Source organism: Penicillium daleae (assembly GCF_028827525.1).
Source record: "Penicillium daleae strain IBT 16125 chromosome Unknown utg000008l_segment0_segment0, whole genome shotgun sequence".
NCBI lineage: Eukaryota > Fungi > Ascomycota > Eurotiomycetes > Eurotiales > Aspergillaceae > Penicillium > Penicillium daleae.
The window spans coordinates 6,669,846-6,697,077 of NW_026623156.1; the positions used below are offsets into that span (position 1 = coordinate 6,669,846).

Below are 27,232 nucleotides of genomic sequence, written 5' to 3' on the forward strand. Positions count from 1 at the left end.
TGGCTGGACATCTCGAACCTCTTGGACATATATCCTTGGTGGTGGGGCCGAACGGAAGCAGACTTGCCGTGGAATCTGGCATCCCACATAACCACCCACAGATCCCACGGGCCTTTGCCTTTTCTTCGTCTTCCATCTCCCATCGCGATTGACTCCATGGCCGAAGCCCATCCGCGGAGGCAACGACGAGCTGCGAAGGCATGCGCTTTCTGTCGTCGACGAAAGGTGAGTTGTTGAGATGCGACAGATCGCGATGAGAAGGGTTTCGTTCTGAGTGGGTTATACAGCTGCGCTGCGATAACGGAAAGCCCGCTTGCTCTAACTGCCGGGGATACGACAATGAATGTGTCTACCCCGCGGATATTTTACGGCAAAGGTACAAAAATTTGGCGTCATTTACGAATATCAAAGATCATCCATTGACATTTGTGAAGACCCACACAGGCCCGCATTTCTCAGCTAGAAGCAGAGAACCAGCACTTGCGTCGGCAACTCGGCGCTCTTGAGACTCGATCTATCCATGAAGGTGGATCTCCCGAACACACACCAGCTTCATCTAGGCAGGAAACACAAGAACTGCCTCAGGAAACACCCCGCGAATCGCCTTGCAACGAAGAACAAGAGGAAGCTACTGCCGTGGAGCATTCTCAGTCGGCCGTCTCACGCATATTTATCTCGCCGAACGGAGACTCCAGTTATCACGGCCTTACCAGCACTCTCTTCGATGACGCTCCAACCGACAGACGCGGTCAGGTGCGACCGACCGACCAGAAAATCCCTGCAGATCATGTTTCTAAGCGCTTGATGGGAGAGGCTGCGTATCAAAGTATGGTTCAAGAGGCATAATGATTTCAGTAACATGAGCTAACAAGAGTGCAGGGCAGCTCGAGGGTCTGAATCTGCGACATGGAAAGCTAGATTTCGATGGCGTTGACCCAGAACTGGGCATGCATCTTCTATCCCTTCATTGGAATCGCCAGCATCATTCATTCCTGATCACATACCGCCCCGCTTTTATGCGCGACATGGCCTGTGATGGGCCGTACTTCTCTAAACTTCTTCTCAACGCAATATACTTCGGTGCATCGAAATTCAGCAATCGACCCGAGGTTCGCCGAGACCCTAATGATGTTCGCACTGCAGGTTGGACATTTCGCATGCGAGTCAAGGAGCTCCTTGGCCGTGCCCTTGATCGTAGCGAGATTACGACTATTCAAGCACTTTTGGTTATGACCAGCTCATTATTTGCATTGGGCGATGAGCGCAGTGCTGCTTGGCTTTACTCTGGTACTGCATTTCGAATGATCATCGATCTGGGGATGCATGTTGACGCCACAATGTTACCAAACATGCGCCGGCTCTCTGACGAGGATCTAGAGATCCGCCGACGCGTTTTTGGGGAGCCTTTGTCGTCGATAAGATTCAGTCGCTATACCAAGGTCGTCCGGCAAGCCTCCAAGATTTCGATACCAAAGTCTCACTTTCCTTTTTGGACAACTACGAAGAGCTCGAGGAATGGGAGCCGTTTGCATATTCAGATGTCCAGTCGTACCCAGGGTCCCCTGCCTATAGCGTGTCAACTTTCACGCAACTATGCAAGCTTTCATTAATCTTGAATGGGATCCTAAGCAAAGTGTATTCTGAGCGAAGCTCAGCGCGGTCACCGGATGAGCTTCTTGCAACTCTGAAAACCTTGGACCTGCAGCTTAAAAGTTGGCACGATGCAATCCCCGATCACTTGCGATTCAATCCGAGCACAAGTCAGATCACGCCGCCACCACATGTTGTTTCACTCCTCGCGCTATACAATGTCCTCTTGATTCTTCTCCACCGACCCTTTGTAGCTGAAGGGCATCTCCACACCACGGATTTGTCAGTCGCAATTGCATCCTTCAACACCTGCACTGTGGCTGCAAACCGCATCATCCAACTACTTCAAGCTTATGATCACACATACTCGATTCGAAGGGCCCCGTATTTGATCTCATATGCCACATACGTTGCCGCAACGATCTTTGTCCGAGTCGCAGCCCAGAAGGAAGGAGGTAGCCGAGCGCATGCAAGCTTGCGAGCCTGTTTCAGTATCTTCAAGAAAAACCAGGAGACAAACTGGGCTGTCCGCAGAGCTGGAAACGTAATTCTTCATTTGATGAACCGAATGGGAGTGAAGTTGGATATCCACGTCACTGGAGATGACGGACGAAGGCTATCCCGTCCTCTTCCAGAAGTCCTCTCCCCAAAAAGTCCACCCTACGTATCTGGAGACGGCTCACATCTAGATGCAATGGCTATCACTAGCTTTGGAACCCCATCCTCTGGGGAAGTTGAGGATTCTGAACTCGATATCGACATGATAATTCAGAGCTTCATCCGACAAGATAACAGGTCAGCTGAAGGTCAGCTCTACCTTGAAAACACTGAAGATCCACTTGCAGGGTCTACAGCAACGCCTTTGGGTGGACAGAACAATCTGGTGCCTAACATTATTCCTCACTATGATGATGTTTATCCCGGTCCCCGTTTCGACGATGATATGCTGTTTGGCTTCAATGGTTCGCTTCAAGATAGTATGATGTATGAATAATTGACGGAATTTACATTTTCCTTCTCTGATATCAGTCTCCTACACTGAGTCATTTGAAGAACCAGGCTCAGTGATTTGTCACCAAGCTTCCTGTTTGTTGAAATATGATCAGGTTCTACTTTATCCTATTGCTTTTTCTCTTTCTTCCCTCGATTCTTGGTCTGATACCTCGACAATGTTTAGACACAACAAACAGGAAATCAGCTTTATAAACAAATCGAGAAACGGAAGTAATCTCTGCTCACACCAAATATCCTACATTAAACTCAATAGAAGACATTTCCCTCAAAGAGCCGACGGGCAGTTCGTAATACGGCAACCCTTTCCACCCGTACGTCTCCTTCTTGATCCATTTTCAACATGGTCTCCGTATGGATGATACCAGAAGGATGCCGAATACCAACTGGCAAAGGCGGTGCAATCTCCTGATTTGCAACCAACATGCCATGTTTCGGGACCTTTTCAAGTCTCTTCCCTCCCGCCAATTCCCATGCGACTGTACCAGGAGTGGCCATCGCAGCTGCGATACATACTGCGCCAGTCAGTTGGAGACTTGGATGCATCTTGCCCATGGAAAATGAAAGCACGTCAATGTCCGCCTGTTTAAGATCTGAAGTGGTTTCTGACAAGAATGCGATCTTGGGTGTTCCACGGATAAGACCGGCCGCGGCCGTGTCCTTGGCGAGTCCGAATTGGACTGCGCCTGCACGTCGAATTTCCTCAACAACACAAAGGAAGTTGCTGTCGTTATTCTTCATGTGTAAGGAGTCACTCGAAAAGGGCAGCGAAGATGCATCAACAAGAACGAATGGATTTGCGGCGTCAACCAGGCTTACGCGTACTGAGAACGTCCCGCGAGTTTGAGAATCCACACTCAGAAACTGTTGTTTCATACCACTTGGAAACATGCTTCCAGTCATGCTACCTTGTGGCTCGACAAAAGCTAGTTTGATTGGACTTGCGGTACCAGTCACACCGGCAAGCTGATATTCTCCATCCTCCCGAGAGGTTCCGTCTGGAGCTACCTGAACGGTCTCGATAATGATCTGTTCAGTATTGGTGTTGAAGATCCGAATATCGATCTTGAGTAACAAAGTGAGTAGCTTTTCTATACTCATGCTCAAAAAATATCAAATCCTACCTCGGATTGGCCCGGACGAGCTTTCACAATACCCTCGTCGAGACTGAATGGCCCAACTCCGGATGCAATGTTACCGCAGTTGCCAGTCATGTCAATCCTTGGTTGATCTGGAGCGACTTGTATGAATGTATAATCAATGTCAATATTCGGTCGCTTTGATCTCGCAACAATAGCTACTTTAGATGTTGTTGACGTCGCACCACCGACCCCATTGACCTGTCGCGAGTTTGCCTGTGCCGAACCCATGGCCGAGAGAACAATGGACTCCCAAGACTGGGAGGAATCAGGAAGATCTTTCTGATGAAGGAAAAGACCCTTTGAAGTTCCTGCTCTCATCCAAACCGCAGGGATTTTTTTCCTTTTCTGAAAGAATATAGGTGCATGGACTTGTTCCAAATTGGTTATCGTCATGGTTTTGCTCAGATGCCGGACGGTTTGCATGAATCGATTCCGTGAAAATTTTGGGACTTGGGACTCTCAGACTCGAGAAGAAGGTACAGTATATGAACCATATTTCTTACTATCTAAAATTAACGCGCGCTCAATATGCTCCTACGAGCGTAAAGCAATACCCTCCGCGGAGTCTGACCTTCCGTGGCTGAGAATTGCCGCGATCTCCACGGCGGCATTCTTCCCGGCCCACGTTCTTCGATGGTAAATTCCCCGAATTTTCCTTTCTGGGTCTGGGGTAATGCGGGGTGCATGAACATAAAAGAAATCTTGCTGTCCATCGACTCCAATGTCCATAGTATTGCATAGATCTCAGCTCTCTTAGCCTGGTCTTCACCATGGCTAGCTCTTCGAGCGACATGTCAAACAACCCTCATCCACACGCTTTGCGTGTCTATCTTCTTGCAATTGTCACCTCAATGGGTGCATTCATGTTTGGTTATGACCTGGCGTTTATCGGAACGTCAATTGGTCTTACATCTTTCAAGAGGTAAGATCGTCCCTGACATTAAAAATTGTCCCCAACTAACCGTTTCAGGGATTTTGGCCTAATCGGCACAACCCAATCCGTCCAGGATGCATTTTCAGCCAATATTGTCTCACTGCTTCAGGCTGGATGCTTCTTTGGTGCCCTGGCTGCTGCACCACTTGGAGATAAGCTCGGCCGGCGAATCGCGTTAGCACTTGGTGCGATATCCTTCACTGTCGGCTCAATAATGCAAGTCGCTTCGGCGGGCAGCAAGCCCATAATGTTTGTTGGCAGAGTAATTGGTGGAATGGTGAGTTCCCCAACGATATCTTGAATCAACTTACTCGATATCTACATGTTCACGACTAACTGTAAAACAGGGGGTCGGCTCTGCCAGTATGTTAGTTCCACTATACACCGCTGAATGTGCACCACCAAAGATTCGAGGTCGACTAGTCGGCATCTATGAGATTGGCGTGCAGATCGGTACTTGCATGGGTTTCTGGATCAATTTCGGTGTTGAACAACATATGGCGCCAACATCGGCGCAATGGATGACCCCGTTTGCTTTACAAATCGTTCCTGGTGGTCTCCTTTTGATCGGCCTCTGGTTTATGCCAGAGTCCCCTCGATGGATGGCCAAAGCTCATGGCAGATCCCGGGTGACTGAGGTCCTGTCGCTCCTACGAAACCTGCCAGGCGATCATCCCGATGTACAACATGAAGTTGATGATATCTTGCAGCAACTCGAGCTTGAACGAGCAATGAGCCCGGATGGGACTTTGTCATCTGTGAAAGAGCTCATGCAACCGGGTATCCGCTACCGCGTGTTCCTGGGAGTGGTGATCATGATATTCTTCCAGATGGCCGGGTCGAATGCCATAAACTATTATTCGCCTCGTATATTCGGATCGATTGGACTCACTGGAACCAAGACAACATTAGTATCCACGGGAATCTATGGCATCGTCAGGTTGGTTGCAGTATTTTTCGCTATGTATTTTGTGGTCGATCGCTTGGGCCGAAAGCCAATGTTGATTGCCGGCAGCATCGTCATGGTAAGTGCTCTCTTTATGGTGCTTCATCTGATTAGCTTAATGGATAACTGACTGGATATAGGCAATTTCAATGTGGCTTATTGGCGCTTTTGTCAAGATTCAAAGCGCAGAGGTCAAAACCGGAGAATCGATAAGCGGCACGTCTTATGCGGCAGCTGTGTTTATATACTTGTTCGCAGTGTCGTTTTGCTTCAGCTGGGCCGGTGTGCCTTGGATCATCTGCTCCGAGATATACCCCTTACAGGTCCGCGGACTTGCCGTCAGTATTTGTGTCGCAACGCACTGGTTGTTCAACTTCGTTCTCGCAAGAAGCGTGCCCTATATGATCTCGAACATCACCTTTGGGACATACTTTGTATTTGCTGCCTGCACCACACTATCTGTACCCTTTGTCTGGCTGATGATTCCAGAGACTAAGGGCTTGTCTTTGGAAGAAGTTGATCTCTTGTTTGAAGATCGTATTTTCAGTCTTCGACCGCGAAGCTCGTCCTTTGGACACGGGGTATCTGACCATAAAGCAGCAGTTGAGCAGGTTGAAACCGTCTAGTTATGTATGTACAAACTTGGTTGTCTCATTGTCTCGTAATCGTCCCTGAAGACGCCACAAGGACACACTACTCACTGACAGCTCTCCTGGATATTTATGGAATTGGTACTGAGAAAGCCATTCGAGGCTCAAGTTCATGAACATTCACATGAAGTAGAGATTAAGAACAGCTAAGTCTTCATTTCATTGCTATGACAAGTTTCTTGCTAGCTCTGCATTTTACAACAGTCTGGTAAAAAGTAGGACATTACTCGTATACTCTGAGTCAGGGGATCTTCCTTGCAAGACTGGCCTTCATAAAAAGCATCAATAGTATTTAACAGAGTCACCCCTCGCCGTTTAGTGATGTTGTCTAAGTGTCATGCCGATCGTAATTGTTCTAGTTGGAGGTGGCGTTCCCATCTGCTCCCCGCCAGAGGACTCGTTCTGCAACACGCAGCAATTCAAATTGGATTTTTTCCCCTGTCTTTTCGTGACCTCTGAGTGATCTGATAGGGAGGGAGAACCGTTGTGCTACGTGCCGTATACTAAATCTTATAAAATGACAATGAGTGCATGTCCACGAAGGGTGGCGTAAACGGGCTTGGATCGCGGCTAGGGTCTCTTCTGTCGGTCTCGTTGACAGCCAGATACAAAGTCGCCATGATGACTCCATCTCGCCATTCTTCTTTGGTAAAGTCAGCCACATGCTCGTGCAGCAGACTCAGAAGGCGGGCCTTGTAGAACAGCTGGTCCTTGGTGTCTAGCACTGAATTGGACCCGTAGCTGATACGTAGGATGTCGCGATGGCACGAAGCAGACCATAGGGTACTATAGATGAGAAGTTTATTTTCCCAATTAGGTGTAAGGGGCCGATTACCCATGATTGATAGCATCTCACGGCGTAATCTGCAGGGCGGAAGGTTAGCCAGATACTTTGGACCGCTAGAGAAGTTCTGTCAGGAATCCATGCGCTGACGCAAGTCAACATGCAGGAACCAACTTTACTGACCATAATGGAGTAGATCATCCACACCTGGCCCGAGGCTGGGATCCACTGATGAAAAAGGGTCTGCCCTGTCACTAACAGAACTCAGAGACAGGGTCGGTGCGGTGGTACGATGCGTCTGGTGGGACACACGGAATCTTCCGCAGGTGCCACAAGTGCTGACAACAATCCCATCACCGTTTCACGCTGGTGATGCTATTGGCCTATCTCTGGTCGACTCGTCCGTTACACGGCAGGCGCACCAACCTGCCGATGAGTAGGAACGATCCCATCCCTGGCGTTATGCGATCAATTCCTGTCTCTTGGCTTCTTCCTCCTGTCGGTAAATATTCCGCTTTTCTGAGACCAGGCGGCGTATCAAAGCTGATTGGGTGTTACGAGATCTGGAGCTGCCCCCTCGGCCTAGCGACGGCGGCCGTTTGGAGATTTTGTGGGCTGAGACGAAGTTAGTATCGGGATTGGCGCTGCAAATTAGGGTTCTCGGTCGGCACTGATCGTCTGCCAGCCATTTGTTGACGCAGCAACGCTGACGTGGGAAGTGTTTTCCCCACGTGCTAAGAGGTGGTTCGAGCGTCCCGCAAACTCAATCGGGCATCACAGCGTTTGTACTCATGCCTTAGGCAGTGGGTTGTTTTCGGGCTTCAGGAATAGACATGAACTTAGGTCCACTACGTTGACATAGCTAATAAGCCAATTTCACCAGCAGAGTACAATTTTGACCAATTCTAACTTCACGTTGTGGCTAGTACTACTCTGCTTTCATCGACCCCGACCTCTTCTTTGTCGGCAATATATTCCCTTCAGTTACTCCCGCGTAGGCAGTAGAGCGCAGTAAATGTGCTATTGTTTACAGTGGCATTTGTGCACTCGGCATTGATTGGCTAAACCCCCAATCACTTCCTTCAGGCTTTCACCAACTGACATTCTGAACACGCTGTCTCCTGAAATTCTGTATACTGCTATACTGCTTCAATGATCCCTCCCACCAGAAGTTCAAGACCACCTTCCTTAATGGTCTTGCCTGCCAAATTACCTGCGAAAAGCCTAGTTCTGCCCTCGGTGAGTAACCAAGTATACTCTAACTTCCTCTTGTTTTGGGTCTCCTCTCTCAGGATTGTCAGTTCACCCTTCCCTTGGCTGGACTTTGAACTCATCAAACCCCGTCTATCATGACGAGTGGGGTGCCGCTGACTGAGAAGGCCAAAAAGTTGCTCGATGCTATGGCTTCTAACCAGAACAGTCGGTGATGGAGCATCACTGGGCGTGGACAACGATTTTCCTATCTGGTGATGAATTCTATCTTGGGAGTGGCTGGACGATAAGTGGTTCGATTTTGTCAGTCAAGATATATGCGAGATTGCTCTTGTGATTCCGCAGTCGGGGGTTATAGGGCTTGCCAGAAACCCTCTCGCTAGCAACCTAAAAGAAATATGCTACTCAGATCCGACCTCAACTAATAGTGGTATGCCTCGCGTAGCCCATTTTATAAGTTCACCCGGTAGCCTAGACTAGACGGAATTCAAGGCAAGATCTTGAAAATCATGGAGAATGGCCATGATGCATATGAGGATAAGGAAACCACGAGTATACTGGCATCACAGATCAAGCTACTACCAATCATGCTGCTTTCGCATCAAAGAATCAAGGGATCATTAATAACCTCGTGGTACAGCCTGTCGTTGAAACCTTGGAAGTTCTTGGGGTGGTTTGGTCAACAGTGGTTCAACTTGATCACGTCTTCAGCACTGCTTTTACTCAAAATTGAGCAGTTCACTACATGCCAGTATTGGTCTTGAGGCTTCTCACGTCATCAAATAATGCTTGATAGGTGCGCCCCCTTGCATACAATAAGCATGAATCCCAGTACATATTAGGCACAGGCCCCCGACCTGCATCTACCGATAGCCGACCCCGCACACTATTCCTTAGCTTGCAGAAGATCTTGTCCAATACGGTGATATTATGCGACGATCCGCCGTAAATCGGACCTCGAGGACAAGGACATAGCATCTGAGCATAAACAATATGAAATTCAGGCTCTTACCAACTTTGTGAAGATAGTCAAGTTTCCAAATTACAAACAAAAGGGTAAGGTAAAGGCAAAGATGGCGAAAAACTTGAAATGTTTTCAGTGACTACTTGCTCCAATAACATAGCATCCGAAATGGCACATCCCCCATCGCGACCTGTGACTCATAAAAAAACACATGAACATTATATACACACAGGGCGAAAAGGAAAATTGGCGGCATAGATGGAATAAGATGAGCCCCGAAGGAAGACGAAACAAGCACAATGCAAGTCATCAATAAGGAGGCAGCTTCATGTCCCCACTAAACAGTTGGCAACCATTTCACAAGGCTACTGAACTGAAATTTTGCCATATTGGTCTGCAGGGGTGAAGGGGAAGGCGATAGTTTTTTGGTGCTAGGGAGATTGTCGAGTTCAACTGATTGATTTTCCCAATCGCTTTTGGTGGACCCGCCAGGAAAACGCCATGGATATCAACGGTAAAAATAAATGACGGTCAAGATGGATGGGCTTCGTGTGTGGCTAGGATACCGTCCAGCCACTCGTAGAGCGCATTTATTCGCGCAGGTTGACTTCGGTGGGGGCATTGCGCTTCTTCATCATCTCCTTACGCTCAGCCTCCTTGGCTATTTAAAGAATTAGTATGTTGTTTTAAGAGCAACGCAGGACGAATATGCTTACCTTCGTCATAAACCAGGAACTCGTGGAGACCGCGGCCGGAAGGCACCATGGGGAGGACAGGGACCTTGCGGGCAGTGATGACCTCGAGAAGAGCCGGGCCGGGCTGCTCAATCAGCCACTTCAGCTTGGCCTCGAGATCAGAAGCCTTAGAGACACGCTCGGCAGCGACGCGCATAGAGCGGGCAAGGAGAACGAAGTCGGGGTTCTGCTGGTGGGTGTGGGAGTAACGGTCCTCGTAGAACAGGTTCTGCCATTGAGTGACCATACCCTGCTCCTCGTTGTTCAGGAGGAGGACCTTGACACCGATATCGAACTGAGCAGCAGTGGACAGCTCAGTCAGGGTCATGTTGAAGGAGGCATCGCCATCGATATCGACGACCAGGCAGTCCGGACGGGCAACCTTGGCACCAATAGCGGAGGGAAGACCGTAACCCATGGTACCAAGACCACCGGAGGTAATCATGGTACGAGGGTGGCGCCAGCGGAAGTGCTGAGCAGCCCACATCTGGTGCTGACCGACACCGGTGGTGATGATAGTCTTGTCCTTCATGTGAGCGGTGAGGTCGCTCAGCTTCTCAATCACAGCCTGGGGCTTGATGGTGCCTTCGGGAGTCTGGCGCTCGTAGAGAGACAGAGGGAATCGAGACTTCCAGTCGTTGATCTGGGCGAACCACTCAGGGCGCTCAGCAACGGACTTGACCTGGGGCAGAAGCAGGCGGAGGTTGTCGGCGCAGTCACCCTCGACGGCCTCGGTGGCCTGGACGACCTTGTTGATGTTCTTGGGCATGATCTCGAAGTGGACGATACCACCACGGCCCTCGGCAGCAGCAGCCTTGGCCTGGGGAGCGAACTTGGGAATGCTACCAGTGACACGGTCGTCGAAACGGGCACCGACCGCGATGATCAGATCGGCCTCCTGCATAGCCATGTTGGCGTACGCGGAACCGTGCATACCAAGCATGTGCAGAGCCTTGGGGTCCAGCTCGTCAAAGCCACCTAGACCCTGAAGGGTAGTGGTGACGGGGATGTTTGCCTTCTCAGCGAACTCCTTGAGAATCTCAGGGCCATCCGGGCGAGCGAGAAGACCCTGACCAACGTAGAGAATGGGCTTCTCAGCCATGTTGACGAGGCGAGCGACACGGCTGATAGTGTTCTCAAGCTGCTTCTGGCCGAGTTCGCGAGCAGCAACGGTGGCAGCACTGGGGAGAGAGGGAATAGTACTGTTCATGGGAATGGGGTTGCGGAGGATACCAGCGGTGACATCCTTGGGCAGATCGACGAGGACAGGACCGGGACGACCGCTAGTAGCGATCTCGAAGGCCTCCTGGATGCGGCGAGGCAGCTCACCAACGGACTTGACCATCACATTCCACTTGGTGCAGGCACGAGAGATACCGATCACATCGGCCTCCTGGAAGGAGTCGGTACCGATGGCGCTGGTGGGAACCTGACCACAGAAGACGACCATGGGAGTACCGTCAGACAGAGCATCCTGCATAGGGGTAACAACGTTGGTTGCACCAGGGCCGGAGGTGACGAGGACCACACCAGGCTTGCCAGAAGCACGAGCGTAGCCCTGGGCCATGTGACCGGCACCTTGTTCGTGCTTGGGGAGGACGAAGTCGAAGTGTTTTGAGTTGTAGATGGCATCGAACACGGGAAGAATGGCACCACCGGGGTAACCGACTGTTCGAATAATGCATAAGCTAAATTTTGAAACCAGGCCAGATGTACCGAGGACGAAGTGGTAGGAGGCAGGAAGAAAACATATCACTTACAGATCTGCTTCACGCCGAGGCGGAGCATCATCTCATGGAAGATCTCACCACCACTCATGCCAACCATCCTAAGTTTTGATACCCATTAGTTCTAGTCCATCCCAATGGCATACATCCGTCAATAGGGAAACCCTTACGAGTCATCGAGCTCGGGGAGCTGGCGGTTCTGCAGAGGCGAGATTTCATTGCGGTGAGGTTCTTGGTTAAATGCAGGGCTGGGAACAGGCCTGGAGTCACTGTTGAAGGCAATTAGGATCCAATTTCAGGATGAGAATGTCCAAGAAGACTCACGAAGTCGCCGTGACGGTACTCTGAGCACGCTTCTGAGGAGAAGAGCGGTGGGGCGAAGCAGCCGAAGCCACGAACGAGGTCGAGAAGGGTCGACGACCAGAGGCAAGCTGCCTCTGGAGGTGAATGGCGCGCAGAGCGGTCTTTGACGGTCTGAGAGGCATCATCCTGACCGACAGCAGCCCAGCAGCACTTGAGGACTTGAGAAGGGAGGCGAATGAAGGGAAAAAAAAGATCCAATGGGCCTTTGCTGTGAATCCTCTCTGGGGGAGACGAAAAACGCCTTAAACCCAAACCAACCGACCGCTCTGAGTCAAGAATCCGGCGCTGCTGATTGGTCGAGACCGCCTCCGCACCTCCGACCTCGGCGAGCCTCGGAGTCACCTGATTGTCCGGAGACTTGTGTGTCATGTGATTCCTTGGTGGTCTGATTTCTCAGGCCGCTCACATATCCGGGGAAGCCCCATTGGCAATCCAGCTCGGCCACTCGTTGTACAGTTGTACATAGTAATAGTAGTAGTAGTAGTATCACCAGCAATCATCCCAGATTACTTTCTAACTCTCTCCGCAACTCTAACTCACTCCGCAATATTACTGTCAGCCACTTATACCTGCGGGTCCCTGTGATCGCCCAAGCTTCCCGACATTGGAACGGCCGATCGTAGCCGACACGGATATCTTTTCTTTTGGCCGAATCTCTCGACAATCCCGATCAACAATCCGAAAGCCGGGCGGGTCCCTTTCAATTCGGGCCGTGTGCGCTGTCCGTTTTACGACATTGGTCTCTTCTTTGCACCGAAATGACAGGATCCTTGATGCTCAGAATTCGACACTGACCGGGGCTGTTCCAGCCTATCTCGGGCCGTCAATTGGGCTCTTCTGGTGAGGCATGGATGGCTCTCGTCTATAAAAAAGCGGGACTAACGCCACTGCGTCAAGGGCTTTCTTACCCTAATTGCGGAGACGTGGAAGCACCGGGATATCCGAATGGCATTGTAGCGTGTAGACTGTAGCACACAATGACATTGGCATCGTGTACTCGTATATTGGAGCCGGCTAGCTTCCGAAAATATCCATTGCTTTCGGACTTGATATACTTCTGCATAAACTTTGATACTATCCTGGGAAAGGGGCACAAGCCAGCGCCCCCGCAAAGACTTCGCTGCAAAGGGACACCGGCGGGCAGGGAACCCTGTTACGCTTTTACAGAGGCCACTCCGGAGCCCGCAAAAGCGCAACCCCCCACCAAAACCCAAATCCCAAATCGGAAATTACCTGGGGGTCCCAACTTCATTAATCCGGGGCCACCATCATCTCTGCCCACCTGCTCCTGTTTCTCTCCCTCTTCTTCCTGACTTCCATTGACACACTGTCATCGACATTGTCTTTGTTCCTTCTTTACCTTTACCTTCTCCCTTCCTCCTAACCCGCCCTAAAACACAAAAATCAAGACCCCTGCACCCCCACCATGTCTGCCCCGCAGGAGCTCGTCCCGCAAACAGAATCCATCGCAGAGGTCTACGCGACCGACGATGCCTCTGTGAACTCGGTTGCCCCCGAGCACCAGCAGCGCTGGGCTGGTCTCATCACCAAGTTCAACAAGGAGTATAGCCATCATCCCGACTTCGTGGCCCGTAGCCCAGGCCGTGTCAACATCATTGGCGAGCACATCGACTACTCCCTCTACGATGTTCTCCCCACCGCCGTCAGCGTCGATGTGATCATGGCCGTCAAGGTGGTTCCCGCTGGTCCCTCCGGCTCGACCGTCAAGATTGCAAATGTCGCATCGGAGAAATTCCCCTCGCGCGAATTCACCGTTCCCCACGACACCGATATTGAGATCGATCCCAAGAAGCACGAGTGGGTGAACTACTTCAAGGCCGGCCTGCTCGGCGCATTGAAGTTCTTGCGTAAGGCGAATGCTGGCTCGCTGGTTCCTGTCAGCATGGAGATCCTGGTGGATGGCAACGTGCCCCCTGGTGGTGGTATTTCCAGCAGTGCTGCCTTTGTCTGTGCTAGTGCCCTGGCTGTTATGAAGGCCAACAACCACAATGTGTCGAAGCAGGATCTGTTGGATCTCGCTGTTGTTTCTGAGCGTGCTGTCGGTGTCTACTCTGGCGGGTGAGTATACTCTTTCCTCCCAAATATATACGATGTCACATTCGGCGATCATTTCTAACGCATGATATCGTTCTCTACCGACAGTATGGACCAGGCTGCCTCCATCTTCTCCAAGCGCGGCTTCCTTCTATACACCCAATTCTACCCCCAGTTCAAGGCCCAACACATCCCGATCCCCAAGGCCACCGACGAAATCACCTTCCTCATGGCTCAGAGCTTCGTCACCTCCAACAAGGCCGAGACCGCTCCTCGACACTACAACCTGCGCGTAGCCGAAGTCACCCTGGCCGCCGTGATCCTAGCCAAGAAGTTTGGTCTGACCCTACCCAAGGACAACAGCTCCCTGGGATACAGCCTCCGCAACTTCCAGCAAGAGCTGATGACCAAGGAAGAGCGCCTGCACGATCCGCTGGAGTACCAGATCGACTCGGTCATCCAGGCAGTGCAAGATGAACTGACCAAGGAAGAGGGCTACACCCGCGAGGAGATGGCTACCATTCTGGACATCACCGTCGCCGAACTGGAGTCCAAGTTCCTCTCTTCGTTCCCCGTGCAGGCGGAGCGGTTCCTCCTACGCCAGCGTGCGCTACACGTCTACAAGGAAGCACGCCGCGTGTTGGACTTCAAGGCTTGCCTGGCCAAGGCCTCCGAGCTCGATGAGAGGCGTATCACCTACCTGGGCCAGCTGCTGAACGAGTCGCAGGAGTCTTGCCGCACCGCTTATGACTGCAGTGCCCCCGAGGTTGATGAGATTTGTGCGATTGCCCTTCGCGCGGGTACTTGGGGTAGCCGGCTGACTGGTGCGGGTTGGGGTGGCTGCACTGTGCACATGCTGCCCCAGGGTAAAGTTGAGGCTGTTACGACTGCTTTGCGGGACGAGTACTATCTCAAGAAGTTCCCTGATATGAGCGAGGAGAAGCTGAAGCAGGCTATGGTCATTAGCAAGCCGTCTAATGGCTCGTTTGTGTATGTGACCCCTACAACACGATGAAGGTATTGAGATTGAGCTAATTCGATTATAGTGTTTTCGGTGCTGCTATTGACCAGTTTGCTCAGTGAACTTTGTGTTATAATTGACATGATCGGAGATCTTCATATATAGATGTCCTAAAAACATTTTCAAGTTCCGAAAATTCTCAAAAATTCCCTCGGGATGCATCACCGGGCCCTGGACGTAGAATCAGGAGCCTTGGTACGCTCGAAACATGCAAGGCTCCCAGCTGAGCCTCTCGGGCTCGATATCTGTAGACTTGGCCACTCATCACAGAGACAAGCCCAAACGGTCGCCAAGCCACACTTCAATGTATTCGGGGCGTTCTCTGGGCCCCATCAAGAGGAATGCATTGGGACTGGAGTTTCCGGGATTTGCAATCCTTCGCGGGGACTCACTCTGGGGCGTGTATCGAGTGTAACGGCCTCTTTCTCATCAGACGAAGCATTATGCGAAGAATATCGTTGACTGGTTGCCAATAACCGATCAAGTCTTCTTCTTAGCAGCAGCCTTTGCAAAGAAATCACTCATTTTCTTCATGCCGGTCGTGTTGACCTTTTTCAAGTCGCGAACTCCCCGAGACTCAGATGTCTTTGCTTTCTTCTCCTCCTCTTCCTTCCGTCGCTTCGTTTCAGCCCTATCCTCGGTCTCTTCGTCATCCAACCCACGCTTGCGGCTGAAGTCAGACACACCCCGTGAAGCTATAGCCTCCGCCCGCAGAGTCGCAAGCTCCTTAAGACGGTTGGTCAGCGGCTTAAGATCTAAGGGTGAATCCTCCGAGGCGAGAAGTTCATCGATTCGAGAGGATAGAGCAGACGGCAAGTAGGAATCCTTCATGAATGACAAGGCAATTGAAATCCGCTGCAAGCGGCGGATATCATCCGAGTCTTCACCAGCAGGTTGGGGTGCAGGAGTGGTTTCACCAACGGGCGTCGACACCGAGGGAGTCGCTGTAGTGGCCATTGTCGAAGGTGATTCCGACCTCTCATCGGATTCAATTGGGCTGGCATCGCCATTCTTCGAGTCTTGGTTCGTCAATGCGTCCTCGCGTTTGACCGACATCAGGGGAGCAGCCAATGCCTGCCGAACGAAACGCTCCTCCAGACTCGTAGGTAGCCCGTGCGAAGCCATCCGCTCGGCCTTGGCCAGCAATTCCTTAAGTAGTTTGGTCTCACTGAATCGGAACATGTTCTCATCACCGGCCTCCACAGTATCACAGATGGCTTCGGCGCGTGCGAGGAGCGCTTTGCGGAATGTTTCGTTGTAGAGGACATGGCGGAAATGTGGGTGTAGGTCATCGTTCGAGTCAATTATGTCGTCCAGCGGCTGGAAGAGAGACTGTCCAGATTTTGAGGAGGATGACAGCAGGGGTACCAGGAAGAAGGCTGCATCTATGGGTGTTGCGACCAGCAGTTCAGCCTTTTTGGCAATTGACGCCGTAGCGGGCGACTTCTCATCTGCTGACTTGGACTCCGCCGATTGGTGCTTCTTAGGGGTAAATAGGATACTCCGAGGAGCTGACGCGGGCGATGCGACGACTGTAAATTCAAAAATACCGCGATCTGGGCAGAAGAAGTAGCGAGATAGCTCGCCGGACTGTGGGTTCGGCAGGGAGAGTAGACGCGCGTTGGCATTTGTATTGGAAGGAAGGATAAAAGTCTTGTTAGGTTTCTCGGCAGGTGTCAATGTTTTTGTCTGCTGCTCAGTAGCAGACTCAGATTGTCCCGAAGGAGCAGTCGAGCGAGTGCGGGGCATCTTTGCGACGAATTGGTGGTTTGGCGAAGGAGATGAGGCCGAGTGGATTTAAAAGGGAAATCGCGAAGACGCGCCAGGACGCGCGCCTTGCGGAATCATGTGCGGGCGGAGCCCATGCAGGTGATCTCTCACATCTCACATCCCCTGCGTTCTTCGGACTGAAGAAAACAGTCGCATTCTTTGCATTTCCTGCATCGTTGGCATTGAAGATAGTCTTATTTCTTTTTCTATTTTCTTGTCAGACGTCCTACTCTTCCGTCGCGATCAAGACTCAACGTGCGGCCTGCGGGGCGGCTGAAGCAGCTGCGAATGCCGCCTCACGTTAGCTTCGATTCTTGACTACCTCCTTGATTTCGTTCTACCAGTGAGTGTTTTTGTTATGACCATGGTATGAATAGCTGATTGTTGACCTCTGCGCAAGTGGTGGACCCTGTATGGCCGCCGAAATCTCCCCGCGATGCCTTACTCAGCTCGCCGGGAGGACGAAGGAAATATGAAGACATGCAACAGCGTCGCCAACTGCTTTCTTCGCCATTGAAACGATCACATGCAACTCCCAACTTCCGCTCGAAAGCCGATCAGATTCTAGACGAGGACGTGGGTGAGGACGACAGCGAAGAAGATGAAGAGACGCTGCAATTGAAGCTTGCAGAGATACAAGCTCGCCTCAAGTTGAAGCAGCTACAAAAGAGTCGAGGCCGATCCGGGACGGCAAGCTCGCACACAGAAGATGGAGAGGAGAGGCGGGTGCGACCCTCCTCCGGTATCATACGGTCTCAGAGCCATACCTTGATTCCGAAGAGCCCTCAGGCAGTGTCGCGGAAGGCACCTACGGATAATGTTCAAGTACCGTTGTCGCCGACACGACGAGAAGAGGCTCCCTCCGCCCCATGGTCGCCACAGCGATACAAGATGGGAATCGATAAGGGCTGGACGGCTGCCGATGTGTCCCTCAAACGACCCCCTCGCCCAACTAGTCAATTGGGAACTCGAAGCGGTGCCATGTCACGATCGAGATCGAGTGATGTGTTTTCGGCCAGACCTCAAACATCCCCCAGTAGTGGAGGGTTGAACAGGATCAAAAGTTTCAGTGAGCGAATGGCTGAAGGCCGAGCTGCAGAGAAACTCCGTATGGAGAAGGCCGAGAAGGCTGAGAGAGTCAAGGCAAGCCGAAGCTCGGGCTTTCAGTTGGACAAGGCAGAAATGGAAGCTTTCAAGACCGCCGCCGCCGAAGAAAAACCTTCAACGCCGTCTTCTGTTAGTCGGGAGCCACAAGCACCAAGTTTCAGTCGTGAGGATATCCTCAGATCTATTGGTACGCCTCGCTCTGGTGGTGTGAAGCGCAGCCAAACGACACCAAACGCCAGGAACATCAATGGCCACTCCACAGCTTCGTTACACAAACCGTCGGAAGAAAATGAACAGAGGGGGAGTACCCCAGATCCATCCAAATTTGAGTCCTACTCTGGGCTCCATCTGTCGAATCGCATCCTCCCGCACTCATTTTTGAGTCGCAGTCTGGCGGATAAGACGACGTTAAAGATCCCCGACCTTCTCAAAACAATCAAAGCACCTGCTTTTGAGCTTCCAGAAGAAGTAGACGGAGACTTCGTGGTGTTTGGAATTGTTGCATCGAAGTCGGACACTAAGCAGACCAAGGATTCAGGAAAGGCTACCACCAAAACAGCCGACCCGTACGATGATGGGATGAACAATACCAACAGCTACATGGTCATGACATTGACTGATCTTGAGTGGACCATTGACTTGTTCCTTTTCGATACAGCCTTTCCTCGGTACTACAAAATCTCCGAGGGAACCCTTATTGCGATCCTGAACCCGACTATCATGCCTCCTCCCAAGCATAAGCTGGATACCAATCGGTTCAGTTTGGCATTGTCCTCATCTGATGACAAGGTTCTTGAGATCGGCAAAGCACAAGATATCGGCTTTTGCAAATCCGTTAGAAAAGATGGGAAAACATGTCAGTCTTGGGTGGATGCTCGGAAGACCGAGTTTTGTGATTTTCATGTTGATCTTCAAGTACGTCGGACCCAAGGTGCTCGCTCTGGTGTCAACAGCGGTACGGGCATGTTTGGTGCAGTCGGTAATTCTGGCTCCCGTACTGGTGTTTGGCAAGAGTCGAAAGGCCGTGGTCGAGGCTCGCGCTTTGGCTCAGGAGCTTCTAGGTCGGATGGCAAATTAAAGCCAGAGGGCGCCCAATATCACATGGGTACCCAGTCTGTTTACTACGTCGCCCCTGGGCCTAGGAACGGGGGTGCTGGTCGTGCCTCATACAATCCCGCTGCAGGACACTCGGCTGCGAGTCTGCTGGATGCCAACGATGATCCTTTCATCGCGGCTGGCATGATGGGCCGAGGCATGGAGAACAAGGAAGAGCGAATGAGAAGACGCCTGGCAGCTCAGCAGCGTGAACGTGATATCACCCGAAAGCTTGTTGCTGGCCGCTCCGGTGGTGTAGGTGCCGAGTATCTCCGCACGCGCACCGCCAACGAAAGCCCTGCCGATAGTGAAAACAAAGACAAGGTACCAGGCACTCCTTCAACACCCAAGACACTGCCTTCGAGTCAAAGTTTGAACTTTGTTACTTTCGGCAAAGCAGACAATGTCCGCCTTGGCCCTATGAAACGAGCTCATGATGGTGACAAACCCCATGGCAGCGGTGTCAAAAAGACTCGGTTCATCACCTCCAAAGGAATTAGAGAGGCCGGCCGTGATAGCTTGGGCTTCGATGCGACTCCTGTGAGACGGATACTCTCGGATGATGAAGACGATGACCTGGAATTGATTTGAGTGCATGATTTGATACCACCGTGTGTTAGTGTTTCTGGGACTCCAGGCCCCAGGTCTGGTTGTTTTATGATGGTTTTATGACAGAACAAAAAAGTAACCTTGCATGAGACGAATTTCCTTTGTTATGCTAGCCGAGCAGGAATCTGACTCGCACTTCGTTAGGCATACGTCAATAACATCAGGCTGCCTTGAATTTCTTGGAAAGATATCAACAGTATCTAATCATTGCAACCAACTAATTTTTCGCTTGTATACGAGCACCATTCTCCTCGATTTATCATGGCACTGAATCTCTTCTTGCCCCGCCTTCCACAGTCAACATCTGGATGTGGACTTGCTGATCCACAGTCAAACTTGATGCTGCGACTGTTGCGATGGAGCTCGAAGTAATGTTCCCCAAATCATCAGAGCCACGGCCAACATCGCTAGCAAAATGGGTTGCAACACCGACACACCCTTGGCCTGCGCAATAGCACCAATCATGAAAGGGAAGACAGCTCCTCCACCCATAGAAAACGCAGCTGCAAACCCAATAGCCGCGACATGCAAATGCTTCGGCAACATCCGAGTAGCAACGACCACCACGCCTGGGAAAATGGTTCCCAAAAAGAACCCAACCAGCGCAACTGCTACGGCCGAAACGATAAACTGAGGCACAAGCCAGAAAATGAGTTCCAGTGCGATGGCCAAGATGATGTACACGATGATCGACAGTTTCTCTCCAATATGAGGCGAGACAAACCCAAGAACGAAGCGGCCAACCGTCACGCCCAGCCAGAATCCTGTTTCGGCCATTCCGGACGCAAAAGGACTGCCATGGCGCACGTCTGTCATGAACACGACAATCCATCCTCCGATAGCGACTTCGCAGCCACCATAAAGGAAGAGGAAGATAGCACATATCCAGGTGACTCTGTATGTGAGGGACAGTTTGGTCTGATTGAGAGATCCACCTCCTTCTCTACCTGGAGCAGAAGGATGATCCTGTCGATACTTGGATCCTGTCTCAGTCCAGAAGGCGCTGGTGGCATTGATGAGTTCAAGAGCAGCGGCTCCAGTCTTGAGTTTATCATTAGCTTATGCAATCCTCAGAAGCTCCATGGCCCACCTGAGAGAAGTGATATACGTACCAGGAGATAATAGAATGAATTCCATTCCCAGCTGGCTTTGGTGATCAACGTTGTCGCAACGAGAGGACTGACAGTGGCACCCACGCCATAGAATCCGTGGAAACACCCAAGTACTTCGTGAGAATTGGCCAGACTGCTGATCCACACGTTCCATCCTGCGTTCTGGATGCCGCTTCCCAGTCCCACGAAGATATACATGATCACTAGGACCGGGAAGGGTGGGTTAGTCGATATAACTGCAAAGGCAAGCAAGTGACATGCTGGGCCGATAGATGCCACTCCTCGACGGCCGAGACGCTGGTGGATCAGATTACTTAGGACTGCAGACACAGTGTAGCCCAAGAACGGGGATAAAAACACCAAGGAGATGATTGTGTAGTTCTTATGATAGGAAGTCTCGAGCTACACAATGTGTATGATCCCGATTAGTATTGTTTGCATTCACGTTGTCCATGGAAGGTAGTACAAACGTAGGGAATAATGGCTCCATACGCAGCGTCATTGGAGCCCATGACAAATGCACACCAGAATGTCGCCAGGACCCTCCACATCATAGTCTTTGACCCGTTCCATCGGAGCGCGACGTTGACGGCATGTAATGGCGGAGTGTCGTCTTCGGATCCCGGGCTCACTGGGACAGGTGCAGGGTGTATCTCATCGATAGGGGAGCTTGAGGATGGGCCAACAGGCCTTGGACCAGCAAGAACAGTCTGGTCAATAGCCATGTCTCCTCATATGTTACTATTTGAGAGGGAGAGGTTGTGTGCTCGAAGATGCTGGTAGTGATCTGGTGGATCTTTCCACTTACCTAAAAGTGGGGAAAATACGACATCGTCATGATTGATCAGTCATAGTTATCCTACCACGCAATATACACTCGGTTGGGGGCCTGATTTATGCTGGATTCTTTATGGGACTCTACGGTTTACAAATATCAGAATGTTCATCATGTCAGTGCTCATTTCATTGACAGGTCAACGTAACCGTCGGCTTCTTGCTCTATCCATTTATGTCCAGATTACAGTCCCACGGAACCAGGGAGAGATTTGCCAATGGAAAAGGACAAAAATGCAAAGAAAAAGAACCGGAAAACAAGAAAAAAAACAAACAAACAAAAAGCAAAAAAAGCAAATCCAGACTCCGCAAACCCCATTCCCAGAAAAGACACGAGATACCTGGTATCCTGATTTCCCCATATTCAAACCCACGCGCCAAGTTGAAGCAGAGGAATCCAGCGCTTGGAAAGACACGCATGTCATGACCAGGGGAAAACATTAAAACGCTGGAACGGGAAAAGAAAGAGAAAGAACGAAAGAAAAAACACAATTGAGACGCCGCAGAGAATGAGGATGGTGATGAGCAGCATAGCAGCTGCCGAAAAGGAATTGCCGTGCATCCACATTCAAAGCAGCAAAGGAACCTGCAGGTCGGAGGGAACAGACCCAGCAGGACACAACGACGAAAGAGGGAAAACGTGAGCACTCGCTACCCAATGCACCATGTCAATGAAAAGTCGTTCCGAGGCTAACAGAGTCATCACTTTAACTACTGTGAGTGCAGTAGTGAGCACAGAAGTGAGACTAAGCCGAGGGAGCGGTAGAGGCACCTCCGCGAGTGTTGCGGGACTTCTTGGCAGAGGGTGGGGTCAACGGAGGGTCGCCCGAAAGATCGGCCTCACGCTTCGCCGATGGGGCAGGGGAAGACATTTCCTCAATGGCCTGCTTCTTACGCAGCCATTGATCGAATGGGCTGATACGCTTCCGCTTGGTGTCTGCGGCGTTCGTACCAGTCGGGGTCTCCTCACCCTGCGTTGCCATGCGAGCGTTAGATCGCAGCAGACGAGTAGTGCCAGGAGCACCGGGAGCTTGAGGCACTTGGGGCGACTCCGGAGTAATGGCGGGTGTCTTGACAGGTTTCTCGACAGCCTCAGCCACCTGGGCATCTTCTTCGTCGGTAGCAACCTCTTCGTCAAGGGGGTGTTTGTCCTTTGTCGCAGCAGGGAAGAGGACACGGGGCTTGATGGAGCCGCGAGTAAGAGGCTTGACCCGCGTCAGGAGGTCTGGGTTGGCTGCCAGCAGGTCCGGTCGGGATGCAAACAGCCCCAGGTCATCCTCCTCATCGTCCTGCTCTTCCAGATCTGCAAACTTGGTGAAGACCTTCTTACCACGGCTGCAACTCATGTCATTAGAGACAGTTCAAAATTACACAACAAGTGAAAAAGAGTGAAGATACTTACAAAATCATGGTGATTCCTTCTTCCGGGTTAGGCAAAGGGTCTTCCTCACCAGAGGAACTTTCATGACCTCTGCAGGAACCAGTTAGATGCATGAAATTGGCAGAGAAGTGAAAGAAGGGGAATTTTATAAAACTCACTTGGGAGAAGTGATCGGGGTACGCTGCGAGCTGACACCCTCTCCAGTGGACTGGGTACGACCAGCAGCCTTCTTACCCTTCTTGGCAGGCTTAACAGGACTGGAGGTCTTGAGAGTGTCCGCCTGTGAAGCAAAGGGATTGCCCGTTGCAGGACCAGGAGCGGGGATGCGATCACGGGAGTCGGTGAAGATTTGGATCTCATTAGAGGAAGATGTCTCAAAGCTGTCTAGCGAGAAAGGAGATGGCTTTCTGGCCGACATCTTGCCGGTTGATGGGAAGAGAGTACGAGATGTAGACGAAAAATCACCTGGGATCGTTCGCTTTGATGGGGTTTTAGCAGGAGTCGGCAAGGCCTGAGTCGCTGCTGAGCGAGGATGAGAAAGGGAAGAAGGCGGACGGTGAGAGAAAGAAGAAGGCTGATGTTGAGGGTATTCGGAAATATCGGGAATAGGGTCGCTTATCGATAGGAGTAAGTCGGACTGCTGTCTTAAGGCTTCTTTTCCAGTCGATTTCAAGCTTCTGCCTGTCTCTCCATCGTGTTTCGAGTGCTTTTTTGGCGACCCTCGAGACCGCATCTTGCTTGGCGAGCTTGGGCAAACTGGTTCGGGCGTCCTTTCCATTGATCTGGCTGCACGCTGACTTGCTAGTCTAGCTGAGAATCGAGGAGGATATGGCTCATATTGGTCATATTTAGCTCCATACAGTGGTGCAGAAGGAACCCGTAGGCTTGATGGCGAATCTGGTGGAGGAGTCTGAAAGCGTGATGACGAACGCGGCGGGGGTGTCGTCGCCATTATGTTTGATGGCGCTTGCCGGGAAGTTCCAGAGGTTTATGGCGGTACAAAGGTCCAGTCTTTGAAGACCTTCAAGGGATGCGATGCTGGTTGGGACCAGAACAGCCCTGGTTCTCAATTGACTTTGACACCGGGGAGACAAGGGCGCGATGATACTTGATCGGAAGGCGTGCAATGCAATTTCAGTCGAAAGATGCGATTCGAGGACAGACAAAAGCCAGCAGCTCTTTCAAGGACGCGAATATCGAGAACAACGGCTGTTTGAAACGCGATGCAGAGTGGAAGATATGAAGAAAGGGCGAGATCCTTGGGAAGGGCGGGCATGTTTGGCGCCCAGCCACTCCAATTGTTCACCGCCCCCGAGCCGTTACCGCCTTGGCGATTATACTTCCCGCCCCGCGCGGTTCGCTGGTTCCGTGTATCGGTTGTTGACGTTCTTCCTGATTTGATCGCCCCAGAGTTGGGTACAGTTCTACGGGTCAGCTGTTGGGTTAGAGGGTCTAAAATTTGCACCTGGTTCCGCAACGACATTATCTACATTCTACGTCCTCAAGCCACGATCGACACCGCACATCTATCTCGACGCGATGGCTGTCCGAAGCACTGCTGAGGAAATGGAGCGACTCCAACTTTCAGACGAAGATACAGACGACCTATGGAACTCCCCGTCGAAGCGAGGAGCTCACAAAACGTTCAGACCACGATCATCTGACGAGATACCCCCACCAGAGCCTCGACAAGCCCACGAGGGGGGCGACACTCTTTTCGACCGGCAAGAGGCCCGCGAAGCAGCCCTGCAGCACGAGCTACACGCCGTCCGAAACATCAACGAGGTCATTGAAGGCCTGTTGAACAGTATTGACAAGGCCAAAGGCAACATGGAGGTCTGTCCTGGCTATGCTGCATACATGTGCATTCGAGCCCAGAGGCACTAACAATCTTCTCTACAGACCGTGTCGAAAACAGTTGCATCTGCATCGACGCTTCTCAATACCTGGACCCGAATCTTATCCCAAACCGAGCATAACCAGCGCCTCATCCTCAATCCAAACTGGCAGGGTGCCACACAAGATGTGGCCGATATGGAGAATGAAGCGATCCAGAGACAGCAAGCGGCCGAACGGCGTGAGCAAGCACTCCAACAGCAGCGAGAGGCAGCGCTTCGTAAAGCAGAAGAAGAAGAGAGACGACGCGTCGCCACTGGTCGTGGTGGTCGCGGAGCTAGTCGAGGCACGGTACGCAGTACTGGCCTGGGAAGGACGCCAAGTGTGAGCACGAGCCGCACAGCAGCCACGAGGGGGGCTTCTACAACTGGAACCACTCGGCGACCGGTCAGTGGGATCGCTCGTGGGAGTGGAATTGCACGAGGCCGGGGCAAGACTTGAGTTTGTGGCCTTTCTATGTATGATAAATTTTTACCCTGGAGATAAAACAACAACGCGCCCAATGAAGATGATACCCAATTACACAACACTCAGAGCCCTAAATTGCGACAATTGTATTTAACTTGGTGCCTGAGGCAGAAAGGCACACGGGGACACGCGACCCGCTGCGCGATAAGAACGCGATAAGGAAAGGAGGATAAGGAGCTTCCCCCGACACCCCGAATAGTTGACGAGTTTCCTCAGCTTAGCTCTTGTCAGCTCAGCTCTCGCTCCACCCTCATAATGAACTTCGCCCCTTACCAGGACGAGTCTCCTGAGATTGAGCGGGCGCTGTCCCCTCCGACTCTGGACGGTCGCGTCAAATCTCCCGCCCTCCGGTCGCCGCGGGCGTCGACGGACTTGCCGTCTCCAAGCCACTTCGCTGGAGGTGGACATGGTAACACAGGCTACGGGCGTGACTTGGAGGGTGGCCATGTGAGCTTGGGTGCCTTTGAGACAAGCCTTCCGATCCGCATGGATATGGAAGCTGCCCTGGCATACTTGCTCCTACCGCCAGCGGGAGGGTTGTTTTTGCTGCTGGCTGAGCACAAAAGTGACTACGTGCGGTATGCATTCGGTGTCAACCCCGGGGCTGATTGAGAGGATCAGAGTGGCTAATGCTATTTCATAGATTCCACGCCTGGCAATCAAGCATGCTATTTGCGGTCATCTTCGTGAGCTACCGCTTCTATCCAATGAGGTCAACTTCCGACTAACGCCGTATAGATAATCCACCTCATCTTCTCCTGGAGCAGCTTCATCTCCTGGACTCTCTTCATCATTGATCTTGCTCTCATGGGATTCCTCAGCATGCGTGCTTATCGAGATGGTGAGTCATGAATCATAATCGGGTAGCTACCATCCCAGGTCCGTTCACTAATATATCATGCGTCTCTAGTTGACACCCTCGACCACTTTGAAGTTCCATTCTTTGGTCGCTTGGCTAATTCATTCGTTGATAATGAATAATCAATTTGGGCTGCTATTTTCCTGGGCCGTGCGTGTAATTGATTCTCGCCGAGAATCGTCGCTCTCGATATACCCCTTGTCTACCAACACTTTAATGAGTTCGATGGATATTTTTGCTACTAATACTGTTCATATACTTGATGTTTCTCTGATATGCACCTTCTTCGCGACGAGTGCTAGCTCCTTTGTACTTTAATGAATGATTCGAATCGATGATCTGGAACGTTTGATCCTCCAGAGATTCTGCCACCCACCCACAGCTTCTTTGGCCCTACTGCATTCCGTGTGGGACCTATACCTGGAATCGGAATCGAGGATCACGAGTACTTGCAACTCCCTCAGTGACCAAAGATCCTGGTCCGTATTTCTGGTCCCGACGCCGGTTTTCCCACCTCATCCACAGTCCGTATGCCACCCCAGCGAACAATAAGATGACACTCATGGATATGTTGGTCGTCAAAACAGTAGTGTACCTAGGAGCCTCCTTCTGCGTGTAAATATTGCTTGACAATAACCCAGCACAATTCCCCACGGCGATATAGAGGCCACTGGTCATAGCGCGAGCGTTCAGGTTGGGAATATTGGAAACTAGCCAGGCTGAACCGATAGGAGTTTGAGGGTAGGCCTGTTGCAGAATATTTCATTAGTAAATCCTGGACCATGGTTACATATCTAGAGGTTGAAAGACTCACTCCGATGGTGCATAAGAACATGGCAAAATATAAAACAGATGTGTTGGTTGTACTGATGGTGTCGAGAATAATGTATCCAACCAAGCTGACAACCGCAGACATTGATATGTGGTACCCACGTTCACAGAAGTAGTCAGAGGACTTGCACCATGCT

General features: G+C 51.3%; 12 protein-coding genes across 12 annotated transcripts; 5 read left to right on the top strand and 7 right to left on the bottom strand.

Moving 5' to 3' along the window:
• Positions 1-156: 156 nt before the first annotated feature.
• Positions 157-2,584, top strand: N7458_010885 (uncharacterized protein; the record flags this gene model as incomplete). The annotated part of the gene is made up of 5 exons (XM_056914267.1): positions 157-225; positions 288-376; positions 435-826; positions 880-1,321; positions 1,378-2,584. 5 exons carry the CDS (start codon positions 157-159, stop codon positions 2,582-2,584), a joined length of 2,199 nt encoding a protein of 732 aa, XP_056763116.1.
• Positions 2,585-2,850: 266 nt separating this feature from the next.
• Positions 2,851-4,166, bottom strand: N7458_010886 (uncharacterized protein; the record flags this gene model as incomplete). Its single annotated transcript, XM_056914268.1, has 2 exons — positions 2,851-3,666; positions 3,726-4,166. The coding sequence occupies 2 exons, from the start codon at positions 4,164-4,166 to the stop codon at positions 2,851-2,853; spliced, it is 1,257 nt and encodes a 418-aa protein (XP_056763117.1).
• Positions 4,167-4,513: 347 nt separating this feature from the next.
• Positions 4,514-6,249, top strand: N7458_010887 (sugar transporter; the record flags this gene model as incomplete). The annotated part of the gene is made up of 4 exons (XM_056914269.1): positions 4,514-4,665; positions 4,714-4,954; positions 5,025-5,702; positions 5,764-6,249. 4 exons carry the CDS (start codon positions 4,514-4,516, stop codon positions 6,247-6,249), a joined length of 1,557 nt encoding a protein of 518 aa, XP_056763118.1.
• Positions 6,250-6,776: 527 nt separating this feature from the next.
• N7458_010888 (uncharacterized protein) lies at positions 6,777-7,112 on the bottom strand (the record flags this gene model as incomplete). Its single annotated transcript, XM_056914270.1, has 1 exon — positions 6,777-7,112. The coding sequence occupies one exon, from the start codon at positions 7,110-7,112 to the stop codon at positions 6,777-6,779; it is 336 nt and encodes a 111-aa protein (XP_056763119.1).
• A 2,711-nt stretch (positions 7,113-9,823) lies between these two features.
• Positions 9,824-12,182, bottom strand: N7458_010889 (acetolactate synthase catalytic subunit; the record flags this gene model as incomplete). Its single annotated transcript, XM_056914271.1, has 5 exons — positions 9,824-9,894; positions 9,950-11,635; positions 11,728-11,795; positions 11,865-11,963; positions 12,019-12,182. The coding sequence occupies 5 exons, from the start codon at positions 12,180-12,182 to the stop codon at positions 9,824-9,826; spliced, it is 2,088 nt and encodes a 695-aa protein (XP_056763120.1).
• A 1,301-nt stretch (positions 12,183-13,483) lies between these two features.
• N7458_010890 (uncharacterized protein) lies at positions 13,484-15,195 on the top strand (the record flags this gene model as incomplete). Its single annotated transcript, XM_056914272.1, has 3 exons — positions 13,484-14,136; positions 14,221-15,102; positions 15,159-15,195. 3 exons carry the CDS (start codon positions 13,484-13,486, stop codon positions 15,193-15,195), a joined length of 1,572 nt encoding a protein of 523 aa, XP_056763121.1.
• Positions 15,196-15,613: 418 nt separating this feature from the next.
• Positions 15,614-16,882, bottom strand: N7458_010891 (uncharacterized protein; the record flags this gene model as incomplete). Its single annotated transcript, XM_056914273.1, has 1 exon — positions 15,614-16,882. The coding sequence occupies one exon, from the start codon at positions 16,880-16,882 to the stop codon at positions 15,614-15,616; it is 1,269 nt and encodes a 422-aa protein (XP_056763122.1).
• Positions 16,883-17,383: 501 nt separating this feature from the next.
• On the top strand, positions 17,384-19,696 carry N7458_010892 (Mcm10/DnaG-type zinc finger protein; the record flags this gene model as incomplete). Its single annotated transcript, XM_056914274.1, has 1 exon — positions 17,384-19,696. One exon carries the CDS (start codon positions 17,384-17,386, stop codon positions 19,694-19,696), a length of 2,313 nt encoding a protein of 770 aa, XP_056763123.1.
• A 348-nt stretch (positions 19,697-20,044) lies between these two features.
• Positions 20,045-21,551, bottom strand: N7458_010893 (MFS transporter; the record flags this gene model as incomplete). Its single annotated transcript, XM_056914275.1, has 3 exons — positions 20,045-20,755; positions 20,827-21,228; positions 21,297-21,551. 3 exons carry the CDS (start codon positions 21,549-21,551, stop codon positions 20,045-20,047), a joined length of 1,368 nt encoding a protein of 455 aa, XP_056763124.1.
• An 855-nt stretch (positions 21,552-22,406) lies between these two features.
• On the bottom strand, positions 22,407-23,993 carry N7458_010894 (uncharacterized protein; the record flags this gene model as incomplete). Its single annotated transcript, XM_056914276.1, has 3 exons — positions 22,407-22,995; positions 23,063-23,131; positions 23,200-23,993. 3 exons carry the CDS (start codon positions 23,991-23,993, stop codon positions 22,407-22,409), a joined length of 1,452 nt encoding a protein of 483 aa, XP_056763125.1.
• A 587-nt stretch (positions 23,994-24,580) lies between these two features.
• N7458_010895 (uncharacterized protein) lies at positions 24,581-26,386 on the top strand (the record flags this gene model as incomplete). The annotated part of the gene is made up of 6 exons (XM_056914277.1): positions 24,581-24,877; positions 24,944-25,324; positions 25,637-25,983; positions 26,049-26,091; positions 26,144-26,246; positions 26,316-26,386. 6 exons carry the CDS (start codon positions 24,581-24,583, stop codon positions 26,384-26,386), a joined length of 1,242 nt encoding a protein of 413 aa, XP_056763126.1.
• Positions 26,387-26,678: 292 nt separating this feature from the next.
• On the bottom strand, positions 26,679-27,180 carry N7458_010896 (uncharacterized protein; the record flags this gene model as incomplete). The annotated part of the gene is made up of 2 exons (XM_056914278.1): positions 26,679-27,011; positions 27,079-27,180. The coding sequence occupies 2 exons, from the start codon at positions 27,178-27,180 to the stop codon at positions 26,679-26,681; spliced, it is 435 nt and encodes a 144-aa protein (XP_056763127.1).
• Positions 27,181-27,232: the final 52 nt, after the last annotated feature.